Raw genomic sequence first — 27,522 nt, forward strand, 5'->3', positions numbered from 1 at the left:
ATCAGCCTTCTGATTCCCATTTCGACCGCAATTCTGAGGCTGACAAGTAGTCCCTCATACTCCACAGTGTTGTTGGTAGCTTACTCCCGGGGAAAGTACATTTGAATCACGTACATGAGATGCTCTCCGGTGGGTGCGACAAACAGCACTCCGGCACCAGCGCCATGCAGCGACAAAGCACCGTCAAAGTACATAATCCAATCCTTTACGGTTTCCCTGCCAGGGAGGGCCGACTCCTGGATCTCGTCATCTTGCGTTGGTGTCCATTATGCAATGAATTGCGTCAATGCTCTGGTCTGAATAGTTGATGTACTCTCAAACTTGAGTGCAAAACTTTATAGTTCCAATGCCCACACCTCTGGATTCCTCAGAATGCACTGCAACGGGAAGCGAGTGACCACAGTGATCTCATGCGCTTGGAAGTAGTGTCACAACTTTCTCGAGGCCATGAGTAGGCCAAAGAGCAGCTTTTGCACGCCCGAATACCTTGATCTAGCCCCCTGCAAGAGAGAGCTAACAAAGTACACCGGCCGCTGCACCACCTTCTTCTTCAACGTGATCTGCTGATCGACTTCTTTTTCTTAAACTACTTGTGCCTTGACGACATTTGGACCTACCGGGGAGGACTCTGCTTTGACGCGGAGTGGCTCTGTTGCTGTTGTTTCCTCATCGCTAACTTCTCTGCGGGCGGCGACGACGATCGGTGCGGTTGTGCAGGGATGCTGGTGGGGCTGCCAGTGGCGACGGGTGGGGCTGCGGGCGGCGGTTGGTGCGAGACGACGGGCGATGGTTGGTGGGGTGTTGCGAGGCTGCGGGTGGCGACGACGATCGGTGCGGTGGTGCGGGGATGGTGGTGGGGCTGCCGGTGGCGGCGGGCGGGTGGCGGTAGTGCGACGGGGCGGCGGGAGGAAGAAGATGGGTTGGGGAAATGAAAGGTCGGAGATGAAAATTTGCATCGCGATGCATTGTATTTTACATCTCCGAAAGGCGGAGATATTTTTTCTTTAGACGTAATCATCTGTCGGAGAGAGACTTTTGAGCCTCGGAGATGCAAAGGTTATTTATTTTCTCATCTACATCTATTGGAGATACTCTTATAGATTAACCAGGGATTGTTGTTTATATGCTTCTACAGTTTAACCAGAGATTATTGTTTTACATAGACCAAAGCCCAAATAATCCAACAGTTCTCTGTTTGATTGAGTTGATTGAATTAAAGCTAGCGCATTATCTAAAAATCTCTCTCAGAAAAGTCTAAAATGTAAAAAAATACTTTTAATGAGAATTTTTATGTCTGCCTATCCGTTGAAGATTTCGGAGCGCAATTAACGAACCTTTGGACACATCCGGCCCCTCTATCCCACTCCATTCCATACCCCGCACGCCCCCCCACCAACCCAGTTGCTTTAAATGTTACGCGCACATTGACCGACACTCCTCAAGTCCTCCTCCACAGTCTCCTCGCCTCCGCCTCGGCGACAAAACCATCGGGCAATCGTCAGCTCCGTCTCCCCTCCCCCTCCCCTGCCCATTCATCCTCCCCGATTCCCTCCCCCAGATCCATCGGATTCCAGCCGCCGCTCTCCGCTCCCCGCCTCGCTACCTGCTGCGCCGGCGGCGACGGGAGCGAGCGGCAGACAAAAAGCCATTCCTGCCGCTGGTCCTGGGCTGGGGTGGGGGCCGACTTCATCCCTTCCTTCTGCTGCTGGTAAGGAACCCTAGCTCGATCGGACGGATCATCCCCGCGAGTTTCGTTGTCGGGGGTTCTTCCATCTTTGCTCTGCTGTGGTGGCATTGAGCAGCCGGGGCCCGAATCGTTCGCAGCTTGCTCGCTTCGTCCGCGGCTCCGTTAGGCTCTTCCTCTGCAGCGCGCGAGATCGATCGGAGTTTTCTTTGTGTAGGTTAGATCGATCACAGTTTTTGCGATGGGATTTGGTGCTCAGGTTCGAGCGCGGCTTGCCTTCCTGAATTTTGCGGGATCCAACTAAACCCCCAAACCCCACGCTCGGCCCGCCCCTGCTTCGCCAATAATAGAGGGGACACGGGGTTGCATTTCATTTCGGAACGAGTAAACGGGGCAGGTGAAGAAGCGTAGCGGGTGTGGGGCTCGGGGGAAATGTACGTCCCTGATTGTTTTATCGACAAATTTTTGGGGTTAGCCTATTTTTTTGCCGTTGACCTTTTTAGCTGTTCTTGGTTTCTTGCTTTACCCGAGCTGTCTGTTTGCTAGTGCCTGATGAAGTGGGATGTCTGTTCTTTTGTCGGCATGTTTATGCTACTGCATTGTGATGGGATTTATGCCACTGCAGTTTTTAGTTTTGGGTGAAACCGTTGCATACGGATCTACTTAGTTTTGGGAGAAACCGTTTGATTGTTTATGTACTAGTACCAGTGTTTGACATTCCATACATTCCTTACTTCTTTATTAGTTTAGAGATCCAAATAAAAGAACTCGAATATAAAACTGCAGCCTGAGTTTCTTCCTAAATACGTGAAGACCTGACATATATCTGCAGATCTGTCTTATGCTTTCCAGTGACTGACTGTTTTTTTTAATCATGATTATGCACTGCTGTAGTTTTGGTATGAACCATCATCATGGGCGGCAAGACTATTCAGGTGTCAGGGTTTCCTTCAACTGTCAATGCTGACCATGTCAAGGATTTGTTGGAACAAATTGTTGGTACTGGCAACGTCTTTGCGATCAAGCTCAGGCCTCCAAAGAACATCTCTGCAAACTCAAAATCGTTTGCCATTGTTCAGTTCCAGTCCGAGGCACATGCTTCGCTGGTGTTGAATGCGGCCCGACGGAATGCACTAAGGACTGGAAGTAATCATCTGAAGGCCCGATACGCAGAGCGTGACATTGTTCCGAGACCAAGAACTACAATTTTTAATCTACAGGATGCAACACTGCATTTTGGCTGCCTTCTGAAGGAAAAAGTTCTATCTGTTCTGTGGAGCGGAACAAATGTTTCCGTTGAGTTTGGATTTGCTATGAAGAGGATTGACTTTTGCCTGATCTCCAACTCGAAGAAATACAAACTTGAACTCTCCTACGAGAGCATATGGGAGATCCAGCTTCATCGTCCACCTGGGTTGCAAAAAAAGTTCCTTCTGATTCAGGTATGTTAGTTGGACAACACATGTATATGTATGCTGGGCATGCTTTTCATGAATTCATAGTATTTTTAGTTGCATATCATTTTCCTTTTCTGCTGCTGCGAATCGTAGAGTACAGTATAAGTACATTACTGAGTTCACATTGTTCAAGTGTATAACTATTGTCTTCATATTACAGCTTCTGCATGACAGATAATTATGTTTTTGTAAATATTAAAATACTTCATACACATGTCTTTTCTTCTGCCTGTCAACTTGTGCCAGAAATAATATAATTGCTATATTTCATTTTGTTGCCTTTTGGTCATTGATCATTTTGCTGTGTTTGGAATGCTGGAGGTGCACTTGAATTTTGTAGAGTTCAGCTTTCTTGGTAGTGTTTGTTCTTTCTTGATTCTTCTGTTATATATACTGGGAAAATGTTTATGTGTTGTTAAGCGTACAACAATAATTTTCTAGAGTACTGATAAAGTGATAATCAATCCATATAAAGTTATTGCTAGTTGAATTTTAATTTATAGCCCAAGATGATGGGATGGGAACACCAATTGCTATAATATAGTTTCCAGTACAACAACAACAACAAAGCCTTTAGTCCCAAACAAGTTGGGGTAGGCTAGAGGTGAAACCCATAAGATCTCGCAACCAACTCATGGCTCTGGCACATGGATAGCAAGCTTCCACGCACCCCTGTCCATAGCTAGCTCTTTGGTAATACTCCAATCCTTCAGGTCTCTCTTAACGGACTCTTCCCATATCAAATTCGGTCTACCCCGCCCTCTCTTGACATTCTCCGCACGCTTTAGCCGTCCGCTATGCACTGGAGCTTCTGGAGGCCTGCGCTGAATATGCCCAAACCATCTCAGACGATGTTGGACAAGCTTCTCTTCAATTGGTGCTACCCCAACTCTATCTCGTATATCATCATTCCAGACTCGATCCTTCCTTGTGTGGCCACACATCCATCTCAACATACGCATCTTCGCCACACCTAATTGTTGAACATGTCGCCTTTTAGTCGGCCAACACTCGGCGCCATACAACATTGCGGGTCGAACTGCTGTCCTATAGAACTTGCCTTTTAGCTTTTGTGGCACTCTCTTGTCACAGAGAACGCCAGAAGCTTGGCGCCACTTCATCCACCCGACTTTGATTCGATGGTTCACATCTTCATCAATACCCCCATCCTCCTGCAGCATTGACCCCACGTACCGAAAGGTGTCCTTCTGAGGTACCACCTGGCCATCAAGGCTGACCTCCTCCTCCTCACACCTAGTAGTACTGAAACCGCACATCATGTACTCGGTTTTAGTTCTACTAAGCCTAAACCCTTTCGGTTCCAAGGTTTGTCTTCATAACTCTAACTTCCTATTTACCCCCGTCCGACTATCGTCAACTAGTACCACATCATCCGCAAAGAGCATACACCATGGGATATCTCCTTGTATATCCCTTGTGACCTCATCCATCACCAATGCAAAAAGATAAGGGCTCAAAGCTGACCCCTGATGCAGTTCTATCTTAATCGGGAAGTCATCAGTGTCGACATCACTTGTTCGAACACTTGTCACAACATTATCGTACATGTCCTTGATGAGGGTAATGTACTTTGCTGGGACTTTGTGTTTCTCCAAGGCCCACCACATGACATTCCGCGGTATCTTATCATAGGCCTTCTCCAAGTCAATGAACACCATATGCAAGTCCTTCTTTTGCTCCCTATATCTCTCCATAAGTTGTCGTACCAAGAAAATGGCTTCCATGGTCGACCTCCCAGGCATGAAACCAAACTGATTTTTGGTCACGCTTGTCATTCTTCTTAAGCGGTGCTCAATGACTCTCTCCCATAGCTTCATTGTATGGCTCATCAGCTTAATTCCACGGTAATTAGTACAACTCTGAACATCCCCCTTGTTCTTGAAGATTGGTACTAATATACTCCGTCTCCATTCTTCTGGCATCTTGTTTGCCCGAAAAATGAGGTTGAAAAGCTTGGTTAGCCATACTATCGCTATGTCCCCGAGACCTTTCCACACCTCAATGGGGATACAATCAGGGCCCATCGCCTTGCCTCCTTTCATCCTTTTTAAAGCCTCCTTGACCTCAGACTCCTGGATTCGACGCACAAAACGCATGTTGGTCTCATCAAAGGAGTTCGTCCAGCTCAATGGTAGAACTCTCATTCTCCCCATTGAACAGCTTGTCGAAGTACTCCTGCCATCTATGCTTAATCTCCTCGTCCTTCACCAAGAGTTGGCCTGCTCCGTCCTTGATGCATTTGACTTGGCCAATATCCCTCATCTTCCTCTCTCGGATCTTGGCCATCTTATAAATGTCCCTTTCGCCTTCCTTCGTGCCTAACCGTTGGTAGAGGTCCTCATATGCCCGACCCCTTGCTTCACCAACAGCTCGCTTTGCGGCCTTCTTTGCCATCTTGTACTTCTCTATGTTGTCTGCACTCCTATCCAGGTATAGGCGTCTGAAGCAATCTTTCTTCTCTTTAATCGCCTTTTGGACATCATCATTCCATCACCAGGTATCCTTATCTTCGCTTCTCCTTCCCTGGACACTCCAAACTCCTCCGAGGCCACCTTACGAATGCAAGTCGCCATCTTCATCCACACATTGTCTGCATCCCCTCCTTCCTCCCAAGGGCCCTCCTTAATGACCCTCTCCTTGAACGCCTGAGCTGCCTCCCCCTTGAGCTTCCACCGCTTCGTTCTAGCGACTTTGGCGCGCTTATCCCGCTGGACACGAATCCGAAAGCGGAAGTTAGCAACCACCAGCTTATGCTGGGGTACAACACTCTCCCCAGGTATCACCTTACAGTCTAGGCACGCACGCCTATCTTCTCTTCTCGAGAGGATGAAATCAATCTGGCTAGAGTGTTGGCCACTACTAAAAGTCACCAGATGTGATTCTCTCTTTCTAAAGAGGGTGTTAGCTACGATCATGTTGTACGCTAGAGCAAAGCTTAAGACATCTTCTCCTTGATTCCTGATGCGATAGCCAAAGCCCCCATGCGCCCCCTTCAAAACCTGTGTTAGATGTACCCACGTGGCCATTGAGGTCCCCTCCTATGAAGAGCCTCTCACCAATCGGTACACTCCTAACCATGTCTTCCAGGCCTTCCCAGAACTCCCTCTTGGTGTTCTCATTGTGGCCTACTTGCGGGGCATACGCGCTGATAACATTGAGAACCAAGTCCTCAACTACCAGCTTGACCAGGATAATCCGGTCCCCACGTCTCTTGATGTCTACCGCTCCATACTTGAGGCTCTTGTTGATCAAGATGCCTACGCCATTCTGTTTGCAGACGTCCCCGTGTACCACAACTTGAAGCCGGTATCCTCCACCTCCTTCGCCTTCTGTCCTCTCCATTTGGTTTCTTGGACGCAAAGGATATCAACACCTCTCCTCACCGCTGCATCAGAAGCTTCCCTGTCAGAGACCCTACGTTCCAGCTACCTAAGCGAATCCTCCTAGGCTCGGCTAGCTTCCTTACCCTTCGCACTCGTCGAGTCAAATGCGAAGACCCTTGCTCATTTTCCACTACATCCGGGCGCCGATGTAGCGCGCCACTAAGGATGCGGCGACCCGATCCTCGCTCACTTGCCACCGTATCCGGATCAAGATACGGCGCGCCACCTTGGGGGTGACGGCCCGGCCCTTGCCCATTTTCCACCACACCCGGGTTCCGATGTAGCGCGTCGCTGAGAGGGTTACGCCCCAACGAAAATCTTTTGGGTTTCATCTCCATAAGAGTGGCTGAGTTTTTACGTTGGCTCGCCAAGCCTATCACAACCCTCCTCCTTTACCCGGGCTTGGGACCGGCTATGTTGAGACAACATAGGCGGAGGCGGAGTTTATAATATAGTTTCCAGTATTTCCTCAAAATCTGTTACCATTTTTTAGTTACATCTAGTTTGTTTTTGTTTGTTACAAGCTTCAGAGATTTCTGATAACCTCAGTTGGAGAAATGTATCCGTTTCTCAGGTTCAGGCTGCTCCGAAAATTTACGAACAAAATATACGCCGCTCTGGTTCTATGTACGACGATCCTTTATTCAACTATTTTAGGGATGATACAGATGACCAGTGGACCAGAACAACTGATTTTACTCCATTAGCCAGCATTGGGCAATCATATATCCTATGTCTGGAGCTACCACATATTTGTTATCTCCCGAACATCCGAGAGTACTTTGTTTACTATGAAGTACACGATGACGTCTTCCATCTCCAGCGTGGATATTCATATTCAAGCAATACTTGCTTTGTTCCAGTTGTGAAATCTCAATATTTCACTGATGTCCCCTATGAGATACTCTTTAAGATCAACCACTTGGTTCAGAATGGGACACTTAGTGGACCAACACTTGATGACAACTTCTACCGTCTGGTCAGCCCAAGATATGAATGTATTGACCATGTAAAGCGTGCACTTGAAAAGATGTCATACCTAAAAAAGACTTGTTTGAATCCAACAAAGTGGTTATCTGAACAATACAAAAAACTTCAGAGATCACGCTACGTGTTAAGATTACCGAACATAACTCTGGATGATGATGGGTTGGTATATGTCTACAGGGTGCAAATTACTCCTGCGAAAGTGTACTTTTATGGTCCTGAGATTAATGTCTCGAATCGTGTTGTACGGAATTATGCTGCTGATTTGGATAACTTCCTTCGGATTTCGTTTGTTGATGAGGACTGTGAGAAGCTTCGTTCAACTGATTTATCACAACGCTCTGCTCCAGGAAATAATACAAGGAGGACTGCTCTTTATAACAGAGTTCTTTCAGTCCTTTCAAATGGCATTACTATCGGTGACAAGCACTTTGACTTTCTGGCTTTTTCTTCAAGCCAGCTCCGAGATAACTCTGCATGGATGTTTGCTTCTCGCCCGGGGTTATCTGCCAGTGACATCAGGGAGTGGATGGGGAACTTCCGTAATATTAGAAATGTGGCAAAGTATGCTGCAAGGCTTGGTCAGTCTTTTAGTTCCTCAACAGAAACTTTGAAAGTGCATAAGTATGAGGTGAAAGAAGCTCCAGATGTAACAAACGGTACAAAGTATGTATTCTCAGATGGAATTGGAACCATTTCAGCTGATTTTGCAGATGAAGTGTCTAAGAAGTGCAACTTGACCCGCTTTACTCCCTCCGCTTTCCAAATAAGGTATGGAGGTTACAAAGGTGTTGTCGCTGTTGATCCAACATCACACTGGAAACTATATTTAAGAAAAAGCATGTCAAAGTTTCAGTCAGATAACATCACACTAGATGTTCTTGCATACAGCAAGTACCAGCCATGTTTCCTGAACCGGCAGTTAATCACTCTTCTTTCGACACTCGGAGTCAGAGATAGCATATTTGAACTGAAACAACAAGAAGCTGTGAAGCAGTTGAACAGAATGGTAGCTGAACCACAAGCTGCTATTGGTGCAATTGAGCTTATGCCCATGGGAGAAATTACCAACATTGTTAAAGAGTTGTTGTTATGTGGTTACCAGCCTGATGTTGAACCATTTGTTTCTATGCTTCTACAAACATTTAGAGCATCCAAGCTGCTAGAATTGAAAACGAGGTCAAGGATATTTGTCCCAAAAGGACGAGCAATGATGGGATGCCTAGATGAAACCCGCACACTGAAGTACGGACAGGTATTCATTCAAGCTTCTAATAGTGCAAATGACCGTGGAAAGTCCATCGTAACTGGAAAAGTTATCGTTGCGAAAAACCCTTGCATCCACCCTGGTGATATCCGTATTCTCCAGGCTGTTCATAGTCCTCTTCTGGGCCACATGGTTAACTGTGTTGTCTTTCCACAGCTGGGGCCAAGGCAAGTATTTAGTAATGCATTCTTCTATGTTCAGTAACACTTTTTTTATAGCAAAATCTCATTTCTGGAATAATGTTCTTTCTGATTTGGTAGAAAGCATCAGTTGAAAGTGAAACAGCTTTGTACATTTAAATCGAAGAACCTTTTGCTAGTGAAGTTTAGGTGCTCCTCATGGATGTCATGTGATCCTATTATTTCTTGGATGTACTACTCTTGTTTTGTTTGTCCTTTGTTATTGAAATCAATGTCGAATTTTGTTCATGCAGGCCTCATCCTAATGAATGTTCAGGGAGTGATCTGGATGGGGACATATACTTTGTTTCATGGGACCCAGATCTCATTCCAACTCGTATGGTGGCGCCTATGGACTATACTCCTGCACCAACAGAAACATTAGATCATGATGTTATGATTGAGGTATTTTATGTTTGTAGCCCAGATTGTTCATTTTTCATGCCATTCACCTTCACGATAACGTCTGTACACCTGTTGGCTGTTGCCATGAACTGTCATTTAGTCGTGCTTCTGATTGTGAATTTCCTTTCGATTCTGGTTCTTGCATTTCTGAAGAGTTGACTACTTAAACCTATTTTCTGAGTCTGCGGGGTTTTAATTTATTTGTTTGTACTTCCGCCAGTCCAAAATGTAGATCTTTTTATAGTTGAGCACATGAACTAGGGGTGGTGGTAACATGCCAATGTTACCCTTCATTCATTTCATGTGCTCTCTGTTCCTTCCAATAGAGTAAGTGCTACAGTATAGGCTCAATTCTTGATGAAACTAATGTGGGACTAGATTGGAACACATGAGAAGTGTATTGCGAATGTAGAAGGACCTACATTTTGGATGGAATTGAAAAGACTAGAAGGACCTACGTTTTGGATCCGAGGAAGTAGGAAGATAAATCTGTTTCTTCTCATTGTCTATTACTTGCAAGGAAATTCCAAGCATCTTGTAAAACAAATCTGACACCCTGCTTTGGAACCACTCTAATATCATGCAGGAAGTACATGAGTATTTCACAAATTACATAGTTAACGAGAGTCTGGGAATCATTGCCAACGCGCACGTAGTCTTTGCGGATAGGGAAATCTTGAAGGCTGAAAGTACACCATGCATTAAGCTGGCAGAGCTCTTCTCCATTGCTGTTGATTATCCAAAGACAGGAGTTCCGGCTCAAATTCCGCCTGAACTACATGTGAAGGAGTACCCAGATTTCATGGAGAAGCTCGACAGGGCTACCTATGTATCCGAGGGAGTAATAGGGAAGCTCTACCGGGAAATTAAGAAGCAGAACCCTCACATTGGACACTTCACAAAGGATGTGGCAAGGCGGTCTTATGACGCTGATTTGATAGTTGATGGCTACCAAGACTTCATTACCGAAGCTGTGTGGTTCAAGGAACAGTATGACTTCAAGTTGGGTAATCTGATGGAGCACTACGGAATAAATAGCGAGGCTGAGATAATAAGTGGATGCATCATTAAGATGGCAAAGAATTTTACCAAGAAGAACGACGCCGATGCTATCAGACTGGCGGTGAAATCTTTGCGGAAGGAAGCAAGGTCATGGTTCAACGAGATGGGTTCAGATGAGAGCGGAGGTGGTCACGAGGCCTTGGACGCCAAGGCATCCGCTTGGTATCATGTTACCTATCACCCGGAGTACTGGGGTTGCTACAATGAAGGATATGATCACCGGCCACACTTCATCAGTTTTCCGTGGTGTGTCTATGACAAGCTGATTCTCATCAAGCAGCAGAAGAACTTTGTCAGGAAGATGCTTGATCTCGAGAACAGAATGAGACGGAGCGCCATATTCGGGTGAGCACAACCATCAGGTCGTTGTTGGTCTTGTACATATATTTGAACATGTCGATTCTTGTGCTAGAATGATCGCCGAAGAGCGACTGTAATTGTTAACTGAGATGTGTTGATGTACATGTGGCTACGAAGTACTGGGAACCCTGTGGGCATTTGGATGCAGTCGTGGAATGTATTTCTGTGGTTTGATCTGTAATCATACCTAGGTTTCCCCTGCTTTTAGGTCATATTCGTACTGCATGTTTGTAAACGAGCGGAGAACGTCGTACCTCGTTGGAGGCGACGGATGCGTGTTAATATAGGCAGGGGCATCTCCCTGATAAGCATACAAGTTGTTGAGATTACATCTTGGGAAACAAGAAAGATAGAAATCAAGTAGTTACAACAATATAGCTCTATCTATCTAGCCCGACCTGGTTTAGGCCGGTGCGCCCTATGGGCCTATTATGACACGTTTAACGCCTTCCCATAATTACAACTTGGACAAGTTGAGATTACGTTTATGCTGCGTTTGGATGTCTGTATTGGAGGCCTCCGTATTGAATTGGTTTCAATTCTAATTCAAAGAGGAAACTGTAATAGACATGAATATGAATTCGTTTGTTTGGATGCTCATGGAATTGGCTCATGTAATCTCAAGGAGGTTTCAATACCAAATCATGTTTGGATGGCAAATTATGGCCTAGCAAACATCAAAAGGAACCTATGAGCAGATTACAAGATAGATTCTACACCATAGTAGAAGGAAATTTACAAGATTAAGAAATTGTAACACAATTAGAAAAGGCTAGTATTCATGAGCAAAATGACTGTAAATACATGAAATTTTCTGCTAGGACAGAGATGAATTTACAAGATTTACACTGCAACAACATCAAAATTCAGATTTACAAGAGCTACACTACAACAACATCATGATTTACAAGATTCAGATTTACAAGAGTTTGCAAAAAATGGTCGGGAAGTGGCAGAACAGAGGGGAAGACGAGGGGATCTGGCGGCTGACCAGGAAGAGGAGATGGGTGTTGGGAAACGTAGCAATAATTCAAAATTTTCCTACGTATCACCAAGATCAATCTAGGAGATTCTAGCAACGAGAGAGGGAGAGGATGTGCATCTTCATACCTTTGAAGATCGCTAAGCGGAAGCGTTACAAGAATGCGGATGATGGAGTCATACTCGCGGCGATTCAAATCGCGGAAGATCCGATCTAGCGCCGAACGGACGGCGCCTCCGCGTTCAACACACGTACAGCCCAGGGACGTCTCCTCCTTCTTGATCCAGCAAGGGGAGAGGAGAAGTTGAGGGAGAGCTCCGGCAGCACGACGGTGTGGTGGTGGAGCTCGTGGTATTCTTGCAGGGCTTCGCCAAACACTACGGAGGAGGAGGAAGAGTTGGAGAAGGGAGGGGCTGCGCCAGGGGAAGGGTTGTGGCTGCCCTCCCACCCCCTCACTATATATAGGGGAAAGGGGAGAGGGGTTCGTCCCCTCTAGATGGATCTAGAGGAGGGGTGGCGGCCAGGGGAAACCCTAGATGGGTTTGGGCGCCCCCACCCCTAGGAAACGTGCCCCCAAGCCGGGAGGGGCGGCTGCCCTAGGGGTGGCGCCCCCACCTCTCCAGGTTACGTGAGATGGGGTGGGAGGGGCGCTGAGCCCCTTAGTGGGCTGATGTGCCCCCTTCCCTTGGCCCATAAGGCCCCCCAACGCTTGCCGAGGCCTCCGAAACCCCTTTCGGACACGCTGGTCATCACCTGGTATCCCCGGAACAATTCCGTACTCCAATACCCTTCGTCCAATATATCGATCTTCACCTTCGGACCATTCCGGAGCTCCTCGTCATGTCCGGGATCTCATCCAGGACTCCGAACAACCTTCGGTAACCACATACTATTTCCCATAACAACTCTAGCGTCACTGAAACTTAAGTGTGTAGACCCTATGGGTTCGGGAATCATGCAGACATGATCGGGACGTTCTCTGGTCAATAACCAACAGCGGGATCTGGATACCCATGTTGGCTCCCACATGTTCCATGATGATCTCATCGGATGAACCACGATGTCGGGGATTCAATCAATCCCGTATACAATTCTCTTTGTCAATCGATACGTTACTTGCCCGAGATTCGATCGTCGGTATCCCAATACCTCGTTCAATCTCGTTACCGGCAAGTCACTTTACTTGTTCCGTAATGCATGATCCCGTGACTAACTACTTAGTCACATTGACCTCATTATGATGATGCATTACCGAGTGGGCCCGAAGATACCTCTCCGTCATACAGAGTGACAAATCCCAATCTCGACTCGTGCCAACCCAACAGACACTTTCGGATATACCTGTAGTGCACCTTTATAGCCACCCAGTTACGTTGTGATGTTTGGTACACCCAAAGCATTCCTACGGTATCCGGGAGTTGCACAATCTCATGGTCTAAGGAAATGATACTTGACATTAGAAAAGCTCTTAGCAAACGAACTATACGATCTTGTGTTATGCTTAGGATTGGGTCTTGTCCATCACATCATTCTCCTAATGATGTGATCCCGTTATCAATGACATCCTATGTCCATGGTTAGGAAACCATAACCATCTATTGATCAACGAGCTAGTCAACTAGAGGCTCACTAGGGACATGTTGTGGTCTATGTATTCACACATGTATTACGGTTTCCAGTTAATACAATTATAGCATGAACAATAGACAATTATCATGAACAAGGAAATATAATAATAACCATTTTATTATTGCCTCTAGGGCATATTCCAACAGTCTCCCACTTGCACTAGAGTCAATAATCTAGTTCACATCATTATGTGATTGAATTGAAACCAACACCCATGGTGTTTGATCATATCTCGCTTGTGAGAGAGGTTTATTAGTCAACGGGTCTGAACCTTTCAGATCCGTGTGTGCTTTACAAATATCTATGTCATCTTGGAGATGCAGCTACCAGGCGCTACTTGAAGCTATTCCAAATAACTGCTCTACTATACAAATTCGGTTTACTACTCAGAGTCATCCAGATTAGTGTCAAAGTTTGCATCGGTGTAACCCTTTACGACGAACTCTTTTACCACCTCCATAATCGAGAAAATTCCTTAGTCCACTAGTTACTAAGGATAACCTTGACTACTATCCTATGATCCATTCCTGGATCACACTTGTACCCCTTGACTGACTCATGGCAAGGCACATTTTAGGTGCGGTACACAACATAGCATACTGTGGAACCTTTCTGCCGTGGTCAGGTCTTGAGTCTTACTCAATACTCACACCTTATAACACAGCCAAGAACTCCTTCTTTGCTAATCTATTTTGAACTCCTTCAAAATCTTGTCACGGTATGTATTCATTTGAAAGTACTATTAAGCTTTTTTTTTGATCTATCCTTATAGATCTCGATGCTCAATGTTCAAGTAGCTTAATCCAGGTTTTCCATTGAAAAAAACTTTTTAAATAACCCTATATGCTTTCTAGAAATTCTACAACATTTCTGATCAACAATATGTTAACAACATATACTCATCAGAAATTCTATAGTGCTCCCACTCACTTCTTTGGAAATACAAGTTTCTCATAAACTATAAACACAAAATCTTTGATCATCTCATCAAAGCGTATATTCCATCTCCGAGATGCTTACTTCAGTCCTTAGAAGGATTACTGGAGCTTTGCATACTTGTTAGCATCTTTCAGGATTGACAAAACCTTCTGGTTGTATCACATACAACCTTTCCTCAAGAAAATCGTCGAGGAAACAATGTTTTGACATCCTATCTGCAAGATTTCATAAATAATGCAGTAACTGCTAACATAATTCCAACAGATTCTTAGCATCGCTACGAGTGAGAAAGTCTCATCGTAGTCAACTCCTTGAACTCGTCAGAAAACATTTTAGCAACAAGTCGAGCTTAATGGTGACACTTACCATCATTGTCCGTCTTCCTTTTAAAATCCATCTGTACTCAACAGCCTTACGACCATCAAGTAGTTCTTCCAAAGTCTATACTTTGTTTTCATACATGGATCCTCTCTCGGATTTTATGGCCTCGAGCCATTCGTCGGAATCCGGGCCCACCATCGCTTCTCCATAGCTCGTAGGTTCATTGTTGTCTAGCAACATGACCTCTAAGACAGGATTACGTACCACTCTGAAGTAGTACGCATCCTTGTCGACCTACGAGGTTTGGTAGTGACTTGATCTGAAGTTTCATGATCACTATCATCAGCTTCCACTTCAATTGGTGTAGGCGCCATAGGAACAATTTCCTGTGCCCTACTACACACTAGTTGAAGTGATGGTTCAATAACCTCATCAAGTCTCCACCATCCTCCCACTCAATTCTTTCAAGAGAAACTTTTCCTCGAGAAAGGACCCGATTCTAGAAACAATCCCTTTTGCTTCCGAATCTGAGATAGGAGGTATACCCAACTGTTTTTGGGTGTCCTATGAAGATGCATTTATCCGCTTTGGGTTCGAGCTTATCAGCCTAAAACTTTTTCACATAAGCGTCGCAGCCCCAAACTTTTAAGAAATGACAACTTAGGTTTCTCCAAACCATAGTTCATACGGTGTCGTCTCAACGGAATTGCGTGGTACCCTATTTAAAGTGAATGTGGTTGTCTCTAATGCCTAACCCATAAACGATAGTGGTAATTCGGTAAGAGACATCATGGTATGCACCATATCCAATAGGGTGCATTTATGATGTTCGGACACACCATCACACTATGGTGTTCCAGGCGGTATTAGAAACAATTTCCACAAGGTCTTAATTGTGTACCAAACTCGTAACTCAGATATTCATCTCTATGATCATATCATAGACATTTTATCCTCTTGCCACGATGATCTTCAACTTCACTCTGAAATTGCTTGAACATTTCAATAATTCAGACTCGTGTTTCATCAAGTAAATATACTCAGAATCTACTCAAATCATCTGTGAAGTAAGAGCATAACAATATTCACCGTGTGCCTCAGCACTCATTGGATTGCACACATCAAATGTATTACTTCCAACAAGTTGCTCTCTTGTTTCATCTCACTGAAAAACAAGGCCTTTCAGTCATCTTGCCCATGTGGTATGATTTGCATGTCTCAAGTGATTCAAAATCAAGTGAGTCCAAATGATCCATCTATATGGAGTTTCTTCATGCATATATACCAATAGACATGGTTCGCATGTCTTAATCTTTTCAAAACGAGTGAGTCCAAAGATCCATCAACATGGAGCTTCTTCATGCGTTTTATACCAGTATGACTCAAACGGCAATGCCAAAAGTGTGTGGTACTATCATTACTATCTTATATCTTTTGGTATGAACATGTGTATCACTACGATCGAGGTTCAATAAATCATTCATTTTAGGTGCAAGACTGTTGAAGGTATTATTCAAATAAACAGAGTAACCATTATTCTCCTTAAATGAATAACCGTATTGCGATAAACATAATCCAATCATGTCTATGCTCAATGCAAACACCAAATAACAATTATTTAGGTTTAACAGCAATCTCGATGGTAGAGGGAGCAGGCGATGCTTGATCACATCAACCTTGGAAACACTTCCAACACACATCGTCATCTCACCTTTAGCTAGTCTCTGTTTATTCCGTAGCCCTTTTATTTCGAGTTACTAACACTTAGCAACCGAACCGGTATCTTAATACCCTGGTGCTACCAGGAGTATTAGTAAAGTATACATTTAATATAATGTATATCCAATATACTTCTGTCAACCTTGCCAGCCTTCTCATCTACCAGGTATCTAGGGTAGTTCTGCTTCAGTGACCATTCCCTCATTACAGAAGCACTTAGTCTCGGGTTTGGGTTCAACCCTGGGTTTCTTCACTAGAGCAGCAACTGATTTGCCGTTTCATGAAGTATCCCTTCTTGCCCTTGCCCTTCTTGAAACTAGTGGTTTTACTAACCATCAATAATCGATGCTCCTACTCGATTTCTGCTTTTGCGGTGTCAAACATCGTGAATTGCTCAATGATCATCATGTCTATCCCTAATATGTTATAGTTCATCACGAAGCTCTAATGGCTTGGTGGCAGTGACTATGGAGAACCATCACTATCTCATATGGAAGATTAACTCCCACTCGATTCAAGTGATTGTAGTACTCAGACAATCTGAGCACATGCTCAATGATTGAGCTTTTCTCCCTTAGTTTGCAGGTTAAGAAACTTGTCGGAGGTCTCATACCTCTTGACGTGGGCACGAGCCTGAAATCCTAATTTCAGCTCTTGGAACAGCTCATATGTTCTGCGACGTTTCAAAAATGTCTTCAGTGCCTCAATTCTAAACCGTTTAACATTACGCACTGAACTATCACGTAGTCATCAAAACGTGTATGTCAGATGTTCGCAACATCCACAAACGACGCTCGAGGTTCAGCACACCGAGCGGTGCATTAAGGACATAAGCCTTCTGTGCAGCAATGAGGACAATCCTCAGTATATGGACCCAGTCCGCATAATTGCTATTGTCAACCTTCAACTAAATTTTCTCTAGGAACATATCTTGAACAGTAGAACTAAAGCGTAGGCTACTACATAATTTGCAAAGACTTTTGACTATGTTCATGATAGTTAAGTTCATCTGATTATTTAATGAACTCCCACATAGATAGACATTCGTCTAGTCATCTAAGTGATACATGATCCGAGTCAATTAGGTCGTGTCCGATCATCACGTGAGACGGACTAGTCAGCATCGGTGAACATCTTCATGTTGATCGCATCTGCTATATGACTCATGTTTGACCTTTCGGTCTCTTGTGTTCCAAGGCCATGTCTGTACATGCTAGACTCGTCAAGTCAACCTAAGTGTTTTGCATGTGTAAATCTGGCTTACACCCGTTGTATGCGAATGTTAGAATCTATCACACCCGATGATCATGTGGTGCTTCGAAACAATGAACCTTCGCAACGGTGCACAGTTAGGGGGAACACTTTCTTGAAATTTTAGTGAGGGATCATCTTATTTATGCTACCGTCGTTCTAAGCAAATAAGATGCAAACATGATAAACATCACATGCAAATCATAAGGTGACATGATATGGCCATTATCATCTTGCGCCTTTGATCTCCATCTTTGAAGCGCGGCATGATCACCCTTGTCACCGGTATGACACCATGATCTCCATCATCATGATCTCCATCATCGTGTCTCCATGAAGTTGTCTCGCCAACTATTACTTCTACCACTACGGCTAATGGTTAGCAATAAAGTAAAGTAATTATATGGCATTGTTCAATGACACGTAGGTCATACAATAAATTAAGACAACTCCTATGGCTCCTGCCGGTTGTCATACTCATCGACATGCAAGTCGTGATTCCTATCACAAGAACATGATCAATCTTATACATCACATATCATTCATCACATTCTTTTGGCCATATCACATCACATAGCATACCCTGCAAAAACAAGTTAGACGTCCTCTAATTGTTGTTGCATGTTTTACGTGGTTGCTATGGGTTTCTAGCAAGAATGTTTCTTACCTACGCAAAGCCACAACGGTAATATGCCAATTGCTATTTACCCTTCATAAGGACCCTTTTCATCGAATCCAATCCGACTAAAGTGGGAGAGACTAGCACCCGCTAGCCACCTTATGCAACAAGTGCATGTTAGTCGGTGGAACCTGTCTCACGTAAGCGTACGTGTAAGGTCGGTCCAGGCCGCTTCATCCCACAATACCGTCGAAACAAGATAGGAGTAGTAACGGTAAGCATATTGAACAAAACCAACGCCCACAACTACTTGTGTTCTACTCGTGCATAGAATCTACGCAATAGACCTAGCTCATGATGCCATTGTTGGGGAATGTAGTAATAATTCAAAATTTTCCTACGTATCACCAAGATCAATCTAGGAGATTCTAGCAACGAGAGAGGGAGATGATGTGCATCTTCATACCTTTGAAGATCGCTAAGCAAAAGCATTACAAGAACGCGGATGATGCAGTCGTACTCACGGCAATTCAAATCACGGAAGATCCGATCTAGCGCCGAACGGACGGCGCCTCCGCGTTCAACACACATACAACCCAGGGACGTCTCCTCCTTTGATCCAGCAAGGGGAGAGGAGAAGTTGAGGGAGAGCTCCGGCAGCATGACGGCGTGGTGGTGGAGCTCGTGGTATTCCTGCAGGGCTTCGCCAAGCACTACGGAGGAGGAGGAAGAGTTGGAGGAGGGAGGGCTGTGCCAGGGGAAGGGTTGTGGCTGCCCTCCCGCCCCGTCACTATATATAGGAGAAAGGGGAGAGGGGTCGGCCCCTCTAGATGGATCTAGAGGAGGGGCGGCGGCCCGGGGAAACCCTAGATGGGTTTGGGCGCCCCCACCCCCTAGGAAACTTGCCCCCAAGCCGGGAGGGGCAGCTGCCCTAGGGGTGGCGCCCCCACCTCTCCAGGTTATGTGAGATGGGGTGGGAGGGGCGCTGAGCCCCTTAGTGGGCTGATGTGCCCCCTCCCCATGGCCCATAAGGCCCCCCAACGCTTGTCGGGGCCTCCGAAACCCCTTTCGGACACACTGGTCATCACCTGGTACCCCCGGAACAATTCCGGACTCCAATACCCTTCGTCCAATATATCGATCTTCACCTTCGGACCATTCCGGAGCTCCTTGTCATGTCCGGGATCTCATCCGGGACTCCGAACAACCTTCGGTAACCACATACTATTTCCCATAACAACTCTAGTGTCACCGAACCTTAAGTGTGTAGACCCTATGGGTTCGGGAATCATGCAGACATGACCGAGACGTTCTCTGGCCAATAACCAATAGCGGGATCTGGATACCCATGTTGGCTCCCACATGTTCCACGATGATCTCATCGGATGAACCACGATGTCGGGGATTTAATCAATCACGTATACAATTCCCTTTGTCAATCGGTACGTTACTTGCCCGAGATTCGATCGTCGGTATCCCAATACCTCGTTCAATCTCGTTACCGGCAAGTCACTTTACTCGTTCTGTAATGCATGATCCCGTGACTAACTACTTAGTCACATTGAGCTCATTATGATGATGCATTACCGAGTGGGCCCAGAGATACCTCTCTGTCATACGGAGTGACAAATCCCAATCTTGATTCGTGCCAACCCAATAGACACTTTCGGAGATACCTGTAGTGCACCTTTATAGCCACCAAGTTACGTTGTGACGTTTGGTACACCCAAAGCATTCCTATGGTATCCAGGAGTTGCAAAATCTCATGGTCTAAGGAAATGATACTTGACATTAGGAAAGCTCTTAGCAAACGAACTATACGATCTTGTGCTATGCTTAGGATTGGGTCTTGTCCATCACATCATTCTCCTAATGATGTGATCCTGTTATCAATGACATCCTATGTCCATGGTTAGGAAACCATAACCATCTATTGATCAACGAGCTAGTCAACTAGAGGCTCACTAGGGACATGTTGTGGTCTATGTATTCACACATGTATTACGGTTTCCAGTAAATACAATTATAGCATGAACAATAGACAATTATCATGAACAAGGAAATATAATAGTAACCATTTTATTATTGCCTCTAGGGCATATTTCCAATAATGGGGAACCGGCGGCACAGGAAGAGGGGGTCCAGTGGGAGGCACGCCGGAGCACGGGAAGTGGAGGAGGAGCAGTGACGGGCGGGGAGGGCTAGGCCGTGGCGGCCATGGGCAGAGGAGATGCGGCGGCCCTATGTTCATCGGGTGGCAGATGAGATGACGAGGGGGTGAGGAGAAGGGTCGACATAGGGGAGGATGAGGAGGAATGGCGGCAGGGATGAGGAGGAGGGCCAGCAAGAGAGGATGCCTCGCGCCGCCATCGGGTGCTTCCTACACCGCCGCCTCTCATCGCGCAAGGTGGGGACGGCTGCTTCGGTCGAGCGGGGTGAGGAAAGACAGGCTCGAAACATTTTCTTTTGTGGGAGGCATGAATACAGGCCAAATCGGAGGGGTCGGGCTCCGTATCATGGGAGGCCTCGGCGCGTGCGATTGATTTCACCGTTGTATTTGATCGATTATAGACCGTTGTTTCCATTGGCATGCCAAACACTCGAATTGATGGTTTGGGAATACGAAATCCATTTGGGAACCCCCAATACAGACATCCAAACGCAGCGTTAAACTCCTCAAAACTTCTTGTTGGCAAGGCCTTAGTGAACCCATCAACAACTTGATCTTGGGAATGAATAAAACGAATGTCCAATTTCTTGGCAGCAACTCTTTCTCTGACAAAGTGAAAGTCTATTTTGATATGTTTGGTTCTTGCATGAAAAACTGGATTAGCAGAAAGGTACGTAGCACCAATATTATCACACCATAAACATGGAGCTTGTTTACAGCGTATTCCAAGCTCTCTTAGGAGAGAGTGAACCCAAATGATTTCAGCAGTAGCATTTGCTAGTGCCTTATATTCGGCTTCTGTGCTAGATCTGGACACAGTAGCTTGCTTCTTAGCACACCAAGAAATCAGATTTGGACCAAAGAACACTGCAAAACCACCTATTGATCGTCTATCATCTAGATAGCCTGCCCAATCAGAGTCAAAGAATGCACTGACAAGAGTTGATGGTGACTTGGTGAAAGTTAGTTCAATGCCCAAAGTATTTTTAACATATATAAGTATGTGTTTTGCAGCTGTCAAGTGTACTGTAGTGGGTGCATGAAGAAACTGACACACTTTGTTCACAACAAAAGAAATACCAGGCCTAGTCAAGGTTAAATATTGTAGTGCACCAACCATACTTCTGTACCTGGTGCTATCCTCTTGATTCAAGAGTTCTCCCTTTGACAAGGACAATTTTTCTGAGTTGGACAAAGGTGTTGATGCTGGCTTGCAACCCTTCAACCATGCTTTAGCTACAAGATCAGTTGCATATTTTTCTTGGGTGAGATGGAGATCGTCTCCTGCTCTCTGTACTTCAATGCCAAGAAAATAATGCAGGTCTCCCAGATCCTTAAGAGCAAATTCATAATTCAAATATTTTAACAATCCTATGACAACCTCATCTGATGAACTTGTGACTATGATATCATCAACATATATAAGTACAAACATGGAGGTATTTGACTTATTATAAATGAATAATGAGGTATCAGACTTGGAAGGAACAAAACCAAGTGCCTGAAGTTTTGAGCTCAACCTGGAATACCATGCTCTAGGGGCTTGCTTTAGTCCATACAAGGCCTTATCAAGCTTGCAAATATGAAGGGGTTTATTTCTGTCCTCAAACCCAGGAGATTGTTTCATGAATACTTCCTCTTCCAGAACACCATGGAGAAACACATTATGTACATCTAGCTGTCGGAGACTCCATCCCCTGGACATGGCAATAGACAAAACAAGACGGATAGTGGCAGCCTTTACAAGGGCTAAATGCATCCTCATAGTCTAAGCCATACTGTTGCTTAAAGCCTTTTGCAACTAGCCTAGCTTTATAGCGGTCAATAATTCCATCACACTTCTTTTTTATTCTGAAAACCCATTTACAATCGATCACATTTTTACCTTTTCCTTGGTGTGTAGAAACTAGATGCCAGGTTTTAGTTTTGTGAAGCGCCATGCACTCTTCTTCCATGGCCTTTTTCCACCATGGATCATCAAAGCTTCTGCAATAGTGTGTGGAACAATATCTGCACCATGTATGTTACAAGCATATCCAAATTTTGCTATATGTTTATAATTTTTGGGTTGAATTACTCCCCTTTGAAGTCTGGTCCGGGCTGGCGAAGGAGCTGGCATAGAAGATCCTGCGCCTGGAGCAGCTGCAGATCCCGAAGAAGACCTGTCGGGCGCGGGCGACGGAGCGGGATCGTCTGCGGCTAGAGTACGTGCCGCACTAGAGGAAGGCAACACAGAAGATCCCGCGCCTGCGGCGGTCGCAGCGGCCGGCTCATGATTAGTTGATGATGAGGGGGCACCCGCAGATACGATGCGGGATTCCACGCCTGGATCCTGCCGCGACACACGACGCGTGTAGTGGCGCGGTTCGACGCCAAACCGATCGGGCGCAGGCTGGCGCGGGGAGGCGCGGTCGGCTGGCCAGCTGCTGTCATGGCGTGGCGCGGGGCTCGATGCAGATTCATCTGTCCCGTCACGCGTTGAGACCGAGGCTGATGCACCGTGATCCCGAGGCAGATCCGCCTCGATGGTGCTGCTGCTGCATCCAGGAGGCATAAAATGACAGTTTTGGCTGATTTCTGCATCATTTTCTGTAACAATTTTTTTCGCTTCATCACAAAACTCATCACCACCATTAGTAGGAGAATTAGTCAGTAACTGATCATTAGTATTAAAAGCATCCCCATTATCAAGACCGGTGAGATGAGATGGTAAAAGGAGGATTTCCTTTTGAAGGAGAGCGTCGGCGTTTGGGTGGAGATGTGCAAAAGGGAAAATAGTCTCGTCGAACACGACATCACGAGAGATGTAGATATGATCCGTGGATATATCAAGGCATTTTACACCTTTGTGTTGTGGACTGTAGCCAAGAAAGACATATTTCTTTGACCGAAACATGAGTTTGCGATTATTGTAGGGATGAAGATTTGGCCAGCACACACAACCAAACACACGAAGTGATTTGTAATCGGGCTTGGTGTGAAGGAGGCATTCTACCAGAGTTTCATTATTGATAACTTGACTAGGCAAGATATTAATGAGGTGAACTGCTATAAGAAAGGTTTCATCCCAGAATTTTAATGGCATAGAGGCAGCTACAAGGAGATCTAGGCCTACTTCAACGATATGCCTATGCTTACGCTCAGCAGATCTGTTTTGTTGGTGAGCATGGGGACATGATTGTGATGAGATATGCCAATCTGTTGGAAGAAGGAATTGAGGTTTCTATATTCCCCTCCCCAATCAGATTGTATAGCTAGAATTTTGCAATCAAACTTTCTTTCTACAAGTGCTTGGAAGTTGTGAAAAACTTGAAACACATCAAATCTCTTTTTGAGGAGATAGATCCACGAGTACTTACTGAAATCATCAATGAAACTCACATAATAAGTGTGGCGCCCAACTGAAGTGGGCGCAGGACCCCAAACATCAGAAAAAATGAGTTCAAGAGGTTTGTTGAAAACACTTGTAGATATGGGATAAGCTAACTCATGACTCTTAGCACGTTGGCATGAGTCACAAATAGTTTCACAATTATGCTCACCAACAAATGAGAGCTTATTCTTTCTAAGCAATTTCTCAATCAAAGGAAATGATGCATGCCCTAATCTATCGTGCCACCATGTTGAAGAGACTTTGGTGACACCATAGGCTTGTCTATTCAATCTCCTAAGCTCCAAAATCAACGGGTAAAGCCCTCGAACGCATCTACCTCGATAGATTCCTCATGACCTGATCCTTGATCAAAAAGAAAAACAGATGAAATTCAAGGAATACATGGCTATCAATGGCAATGCAATGAACGAAAAGGAGGTTTTTCGAAGCACTGGGACATGCAAAAAATTTCTGAGACGAATATTTTGTGGGGAGTTTTTATTACTGAATGACCAATATGACTAATGCTCATACCTTCTCCATTGGCGGTATGGACTTGGTCTTGCCCGCGATACTTCTCGCGCATGGTCTGAAGGAAATATGCCCTAGAGGCAATAATAAAGTTATTATTTATTTCCTTATTTCATGATAAATGTTTATTATTCATGCTAGAATTGTATTAACCAAAAACTTAGTACATGTGTGAATACATAGACAAACATATTGTCCCTAGTATGCCTCTACTAGATTAGCTCATTAATCGAAGATGGTTATGTTTCCTAACCATAGACATGTGTTGTAATTTGATGAATGGAATCACATCATTAGGAGAATGATGTGATGGACATGACCCATCCGTTAGCTTAGCATTATGATTGTTACAGTTTCATTGCTACTGCTTTCTTCATGACTTATACAAGTTCCTCAGACTATGAGATTATGCAACTCCCGAATACCGGAGGAACACTTTGGGTGCTACCAAATGTCACAACGTAAATGGGTGATTATAAAGGTGCTCTACAGGTGTCTCCAAAGGTGTTTGTTGGGTTGGCATAGATCAAGATTAGGATTTGTCACTCCGTGTTTCAGAGAGGTATCTCTGGGCCCTCTCGGTAATACTCATCACTATAAGCCTTGCAAGCATTGTGACTAATGAGTTAGTTGCGGGATGAAGTATTACCGAACGAGTAAAGAGACTTGCCGGTAACGAGATTGAACTAGGTATGATGATACCGATGATCGAATCTCGGGCAAGTAACATACCAATGACAAAGGGAACAAGCACTACTAGGGAAAACCTTATACACATAATCTTAGCAGCAGTGCGGCTCAAAAAGAGGCGCTACTGCTAATTATCAGCAGCGCGTGCATGCAAAACTCACTACTGAAACAGAGTTAGCAATAGCACGCTTGGAGCAACCCGCGCTGCTACAAATATTGACCGACAGTGTCCACCAACCTACATTCAGCAGCAGCGCGTTGTCTCGACCCGCGCTACTGCTAAAGCGTTAGTAGCAGCGCGCTTTTTCTGAGATCGCTGCTGCTAATTTTCAAACTGGGCACACTGTTTATCCCAGTTAGCAGTAGCGCTCATGTGGGAAGTGCGCTGCTGCTAATTTATTATGAGCAGCGTGTTTTACCACCCGCGCTACTGCTAAGCCACACCAGCCCACCACCTTTCCCTACCCGCCCTCCCCTCCCCCATCTCCTCTCTTCCCTTTCCCCTACCCCCCACATCCTCCCTCTCTCACTCTTCTTCTTCCTCAATACTTCTCCCCCATTACTCTCCCTCTCCTACCTAGCTTTATCTCTCTTCATTACTCCTAGCTAACTACACCACCTCCATTAATGCATCTCCTTTCTCTTTTTCCTTCCCCCTCCACTAGTTGAAGTTGTCTCCTCCCAAATTAGCTAGCTAGGTAGATGTAGCATTTAGTTAAGTGACCTATTTGCCCCCTAACTAGATCTATCTTTGTCAAGAAGAGCTTTGTGCACTTTTGATCTCCCTACATCATCATCTCCACCGTGTGCTCGATCTCGAGATAGAGGTGATTAAAATTTCATGCTTTTGCAAAATGGAAATATGTTTATGTGTGTGTGATATGATAATTGGGAGATATGATGGAAATTGTGTGTGTGGCATGAGTTGATGCCAAATTGTGCTTTTGAGTTGCCTATGTTTTGCGTAAATGTCGATTTATTTCCATTTCGGTGAATTCCGGGCAAACTCTAGATCTATATATGTCCTATTTTTAGGGAAGGTCATGCCGAATTTTTGTATGACTTTGATGCATGCACGCATTTTTATAATCAATTTGTTTATTATGACCGTGTAGAGTTCACGATGGTCAGTGGAATCATGGTGGACAGGTGGTTGCGGTCGGCGGTGCAGGACATGAAAGAAAATAACCGGACAGAGGTTTTATGTCCGTGTCGAAAATGCAAAGGAATAGTTTGGCTCGACCCCCATGATGATGATCGTGTCGAAGAGCACCTGCTCATGATTGGTTTCATGGATGGCTATACTCGGTGGACAATTGAAGATGAGGATGACAATGTTGAGGACGCCGACGGGGCAGGCAACGATGACACGGGGCAAGACGAAGAGATGGTCGATAATGGCGGCGGTGAAGAGGCCGGACATGGCGGCGGAGAAGGGACCGGACATGGCGGAGGAGAAGGGGCCGGACATGGCGGCGGAGAGAACAACATGGACTCCATGCAGCAGAGTTCGTCGGTACTAAGTTCAATCGTGCGGGACCCTCATGTTCAAGCATTGCTTCGCAAGGAGACGAGTACTGAGAGAGCTGCTTCTAGATAGGAGGCTAAGTTGGAGCAACTGGTGGTAGACTCGAGCACTCCATTGTATGATGGTTGCAATCCTGAGGTGACACACTTGAGTTTCACGCTCCAACTCCGGAATACGAAGGCTAAAAACAAATGGACCGACACTAGCCTCGATGAGCATCTCAAGTACCAAAAGGATGTTCTTCCCGCGGGGAATCTTTGTCCTACTAGTGTTGATGAGGCCAAGAAGATCGTGTGCCCTCTTGATCTACCACATGTTAGATACCATGCATGCATCAATGATTGCATAATTTATCGGAAGAAGCACGCGGAAAAAACAAGTTGTCCGATGTGCAATGCTTCTCGATACAAGAAGGCCGGGAAGAAATGTCCCCAGAAAGTTGTATGGTACTTACCGATCACTCCCCGTCTCTAGCGGTATTTTGTAGATCCCAAGGAAGTAAAGCTAATGTGCTGGCACGTGGAGAGGAAGAAGCCCGACGATGGAGATGATCCGAAGCTGAGACACGTCAAGGATGGAAGCCGGTGGAGAGCGTTGAACAGCTTCTATCGGTTTTTCGAATGTGATGCAAGGAACATCGTGCTCGGCGCGTGTACCGATGGCATGAATCCGTTTGGCAACCAGAACACCAACCATAGCACATGGCCCGTGTTTGTATGGATGTACAACCTCCCCCCTGGTTGTGCATGAAGTCGAAGTACATTCACATGAGCATGCTTATTCAAGGGCCAAAACAACCAGGAAATAATATTAATTTGTATCTGGGGCTACTTCAAGAGGATTTAGACACGTTATGGAAAACACTAGCCAAGACATGGGACGCCAGCAAAGGCGAGTATTTCTACATGAGAGCCGCGCTGATCACGACGGTGCACGACTATCTTGGTTACAGATATGTCGTAGGC

At 45.2% G+C, this 27,522-nt stretch overlaps 1 protein-coding gene across 1 annotated transcript; it reads left to right on the top strand.

Moving 5' to 3' along the window:
* The first annotated feature begins 1,434 nt into the window (after positions 1-1,434).
* On the top strand, positions 1,435-10,986 carry LOC123138175 (probable RNA-dependent RNA polymerase 1). The gene is made up of 5 exons (XM_044558090.1): positions 1,435-1,708; positions 2,579-3,126; positions 7,120-8,966; positions 9,233-9,383; positions 9,970-10,986. Exons 2-5 carry the CDS (start codon positions 2,599-2,601, stop codon positions 10,792-10,794), a joined length of 3,351 nt encoding a protein of 1,116 aa, XP_044414025.1. The 5' UTR covers positions 1,435-1,708; positions 2,579-2,598; the 3' UTR covers positions 10,795-10,986.
* The last annotated feature ends 16,536 nt before the right edge of the window (positions 10,987-27,522 follow it).

The sequence above is a fragment of the Triticum aestivum genome, chromosome 6B (assembly GCF_018294505.1).
Source record: "Triticum aestivum cultivar Chinese Spring chromosome 6B, IWGSC CS RefSeq v2.1, whole genome shotgun sequence".
In the NCBI taxonomy this organism is placed as follows: Eukaryota; Viridiplantae; Streptophyta; class Magnoliopsida; order Poales; family Poaceae; genus Triticum; species Triticum aestivum.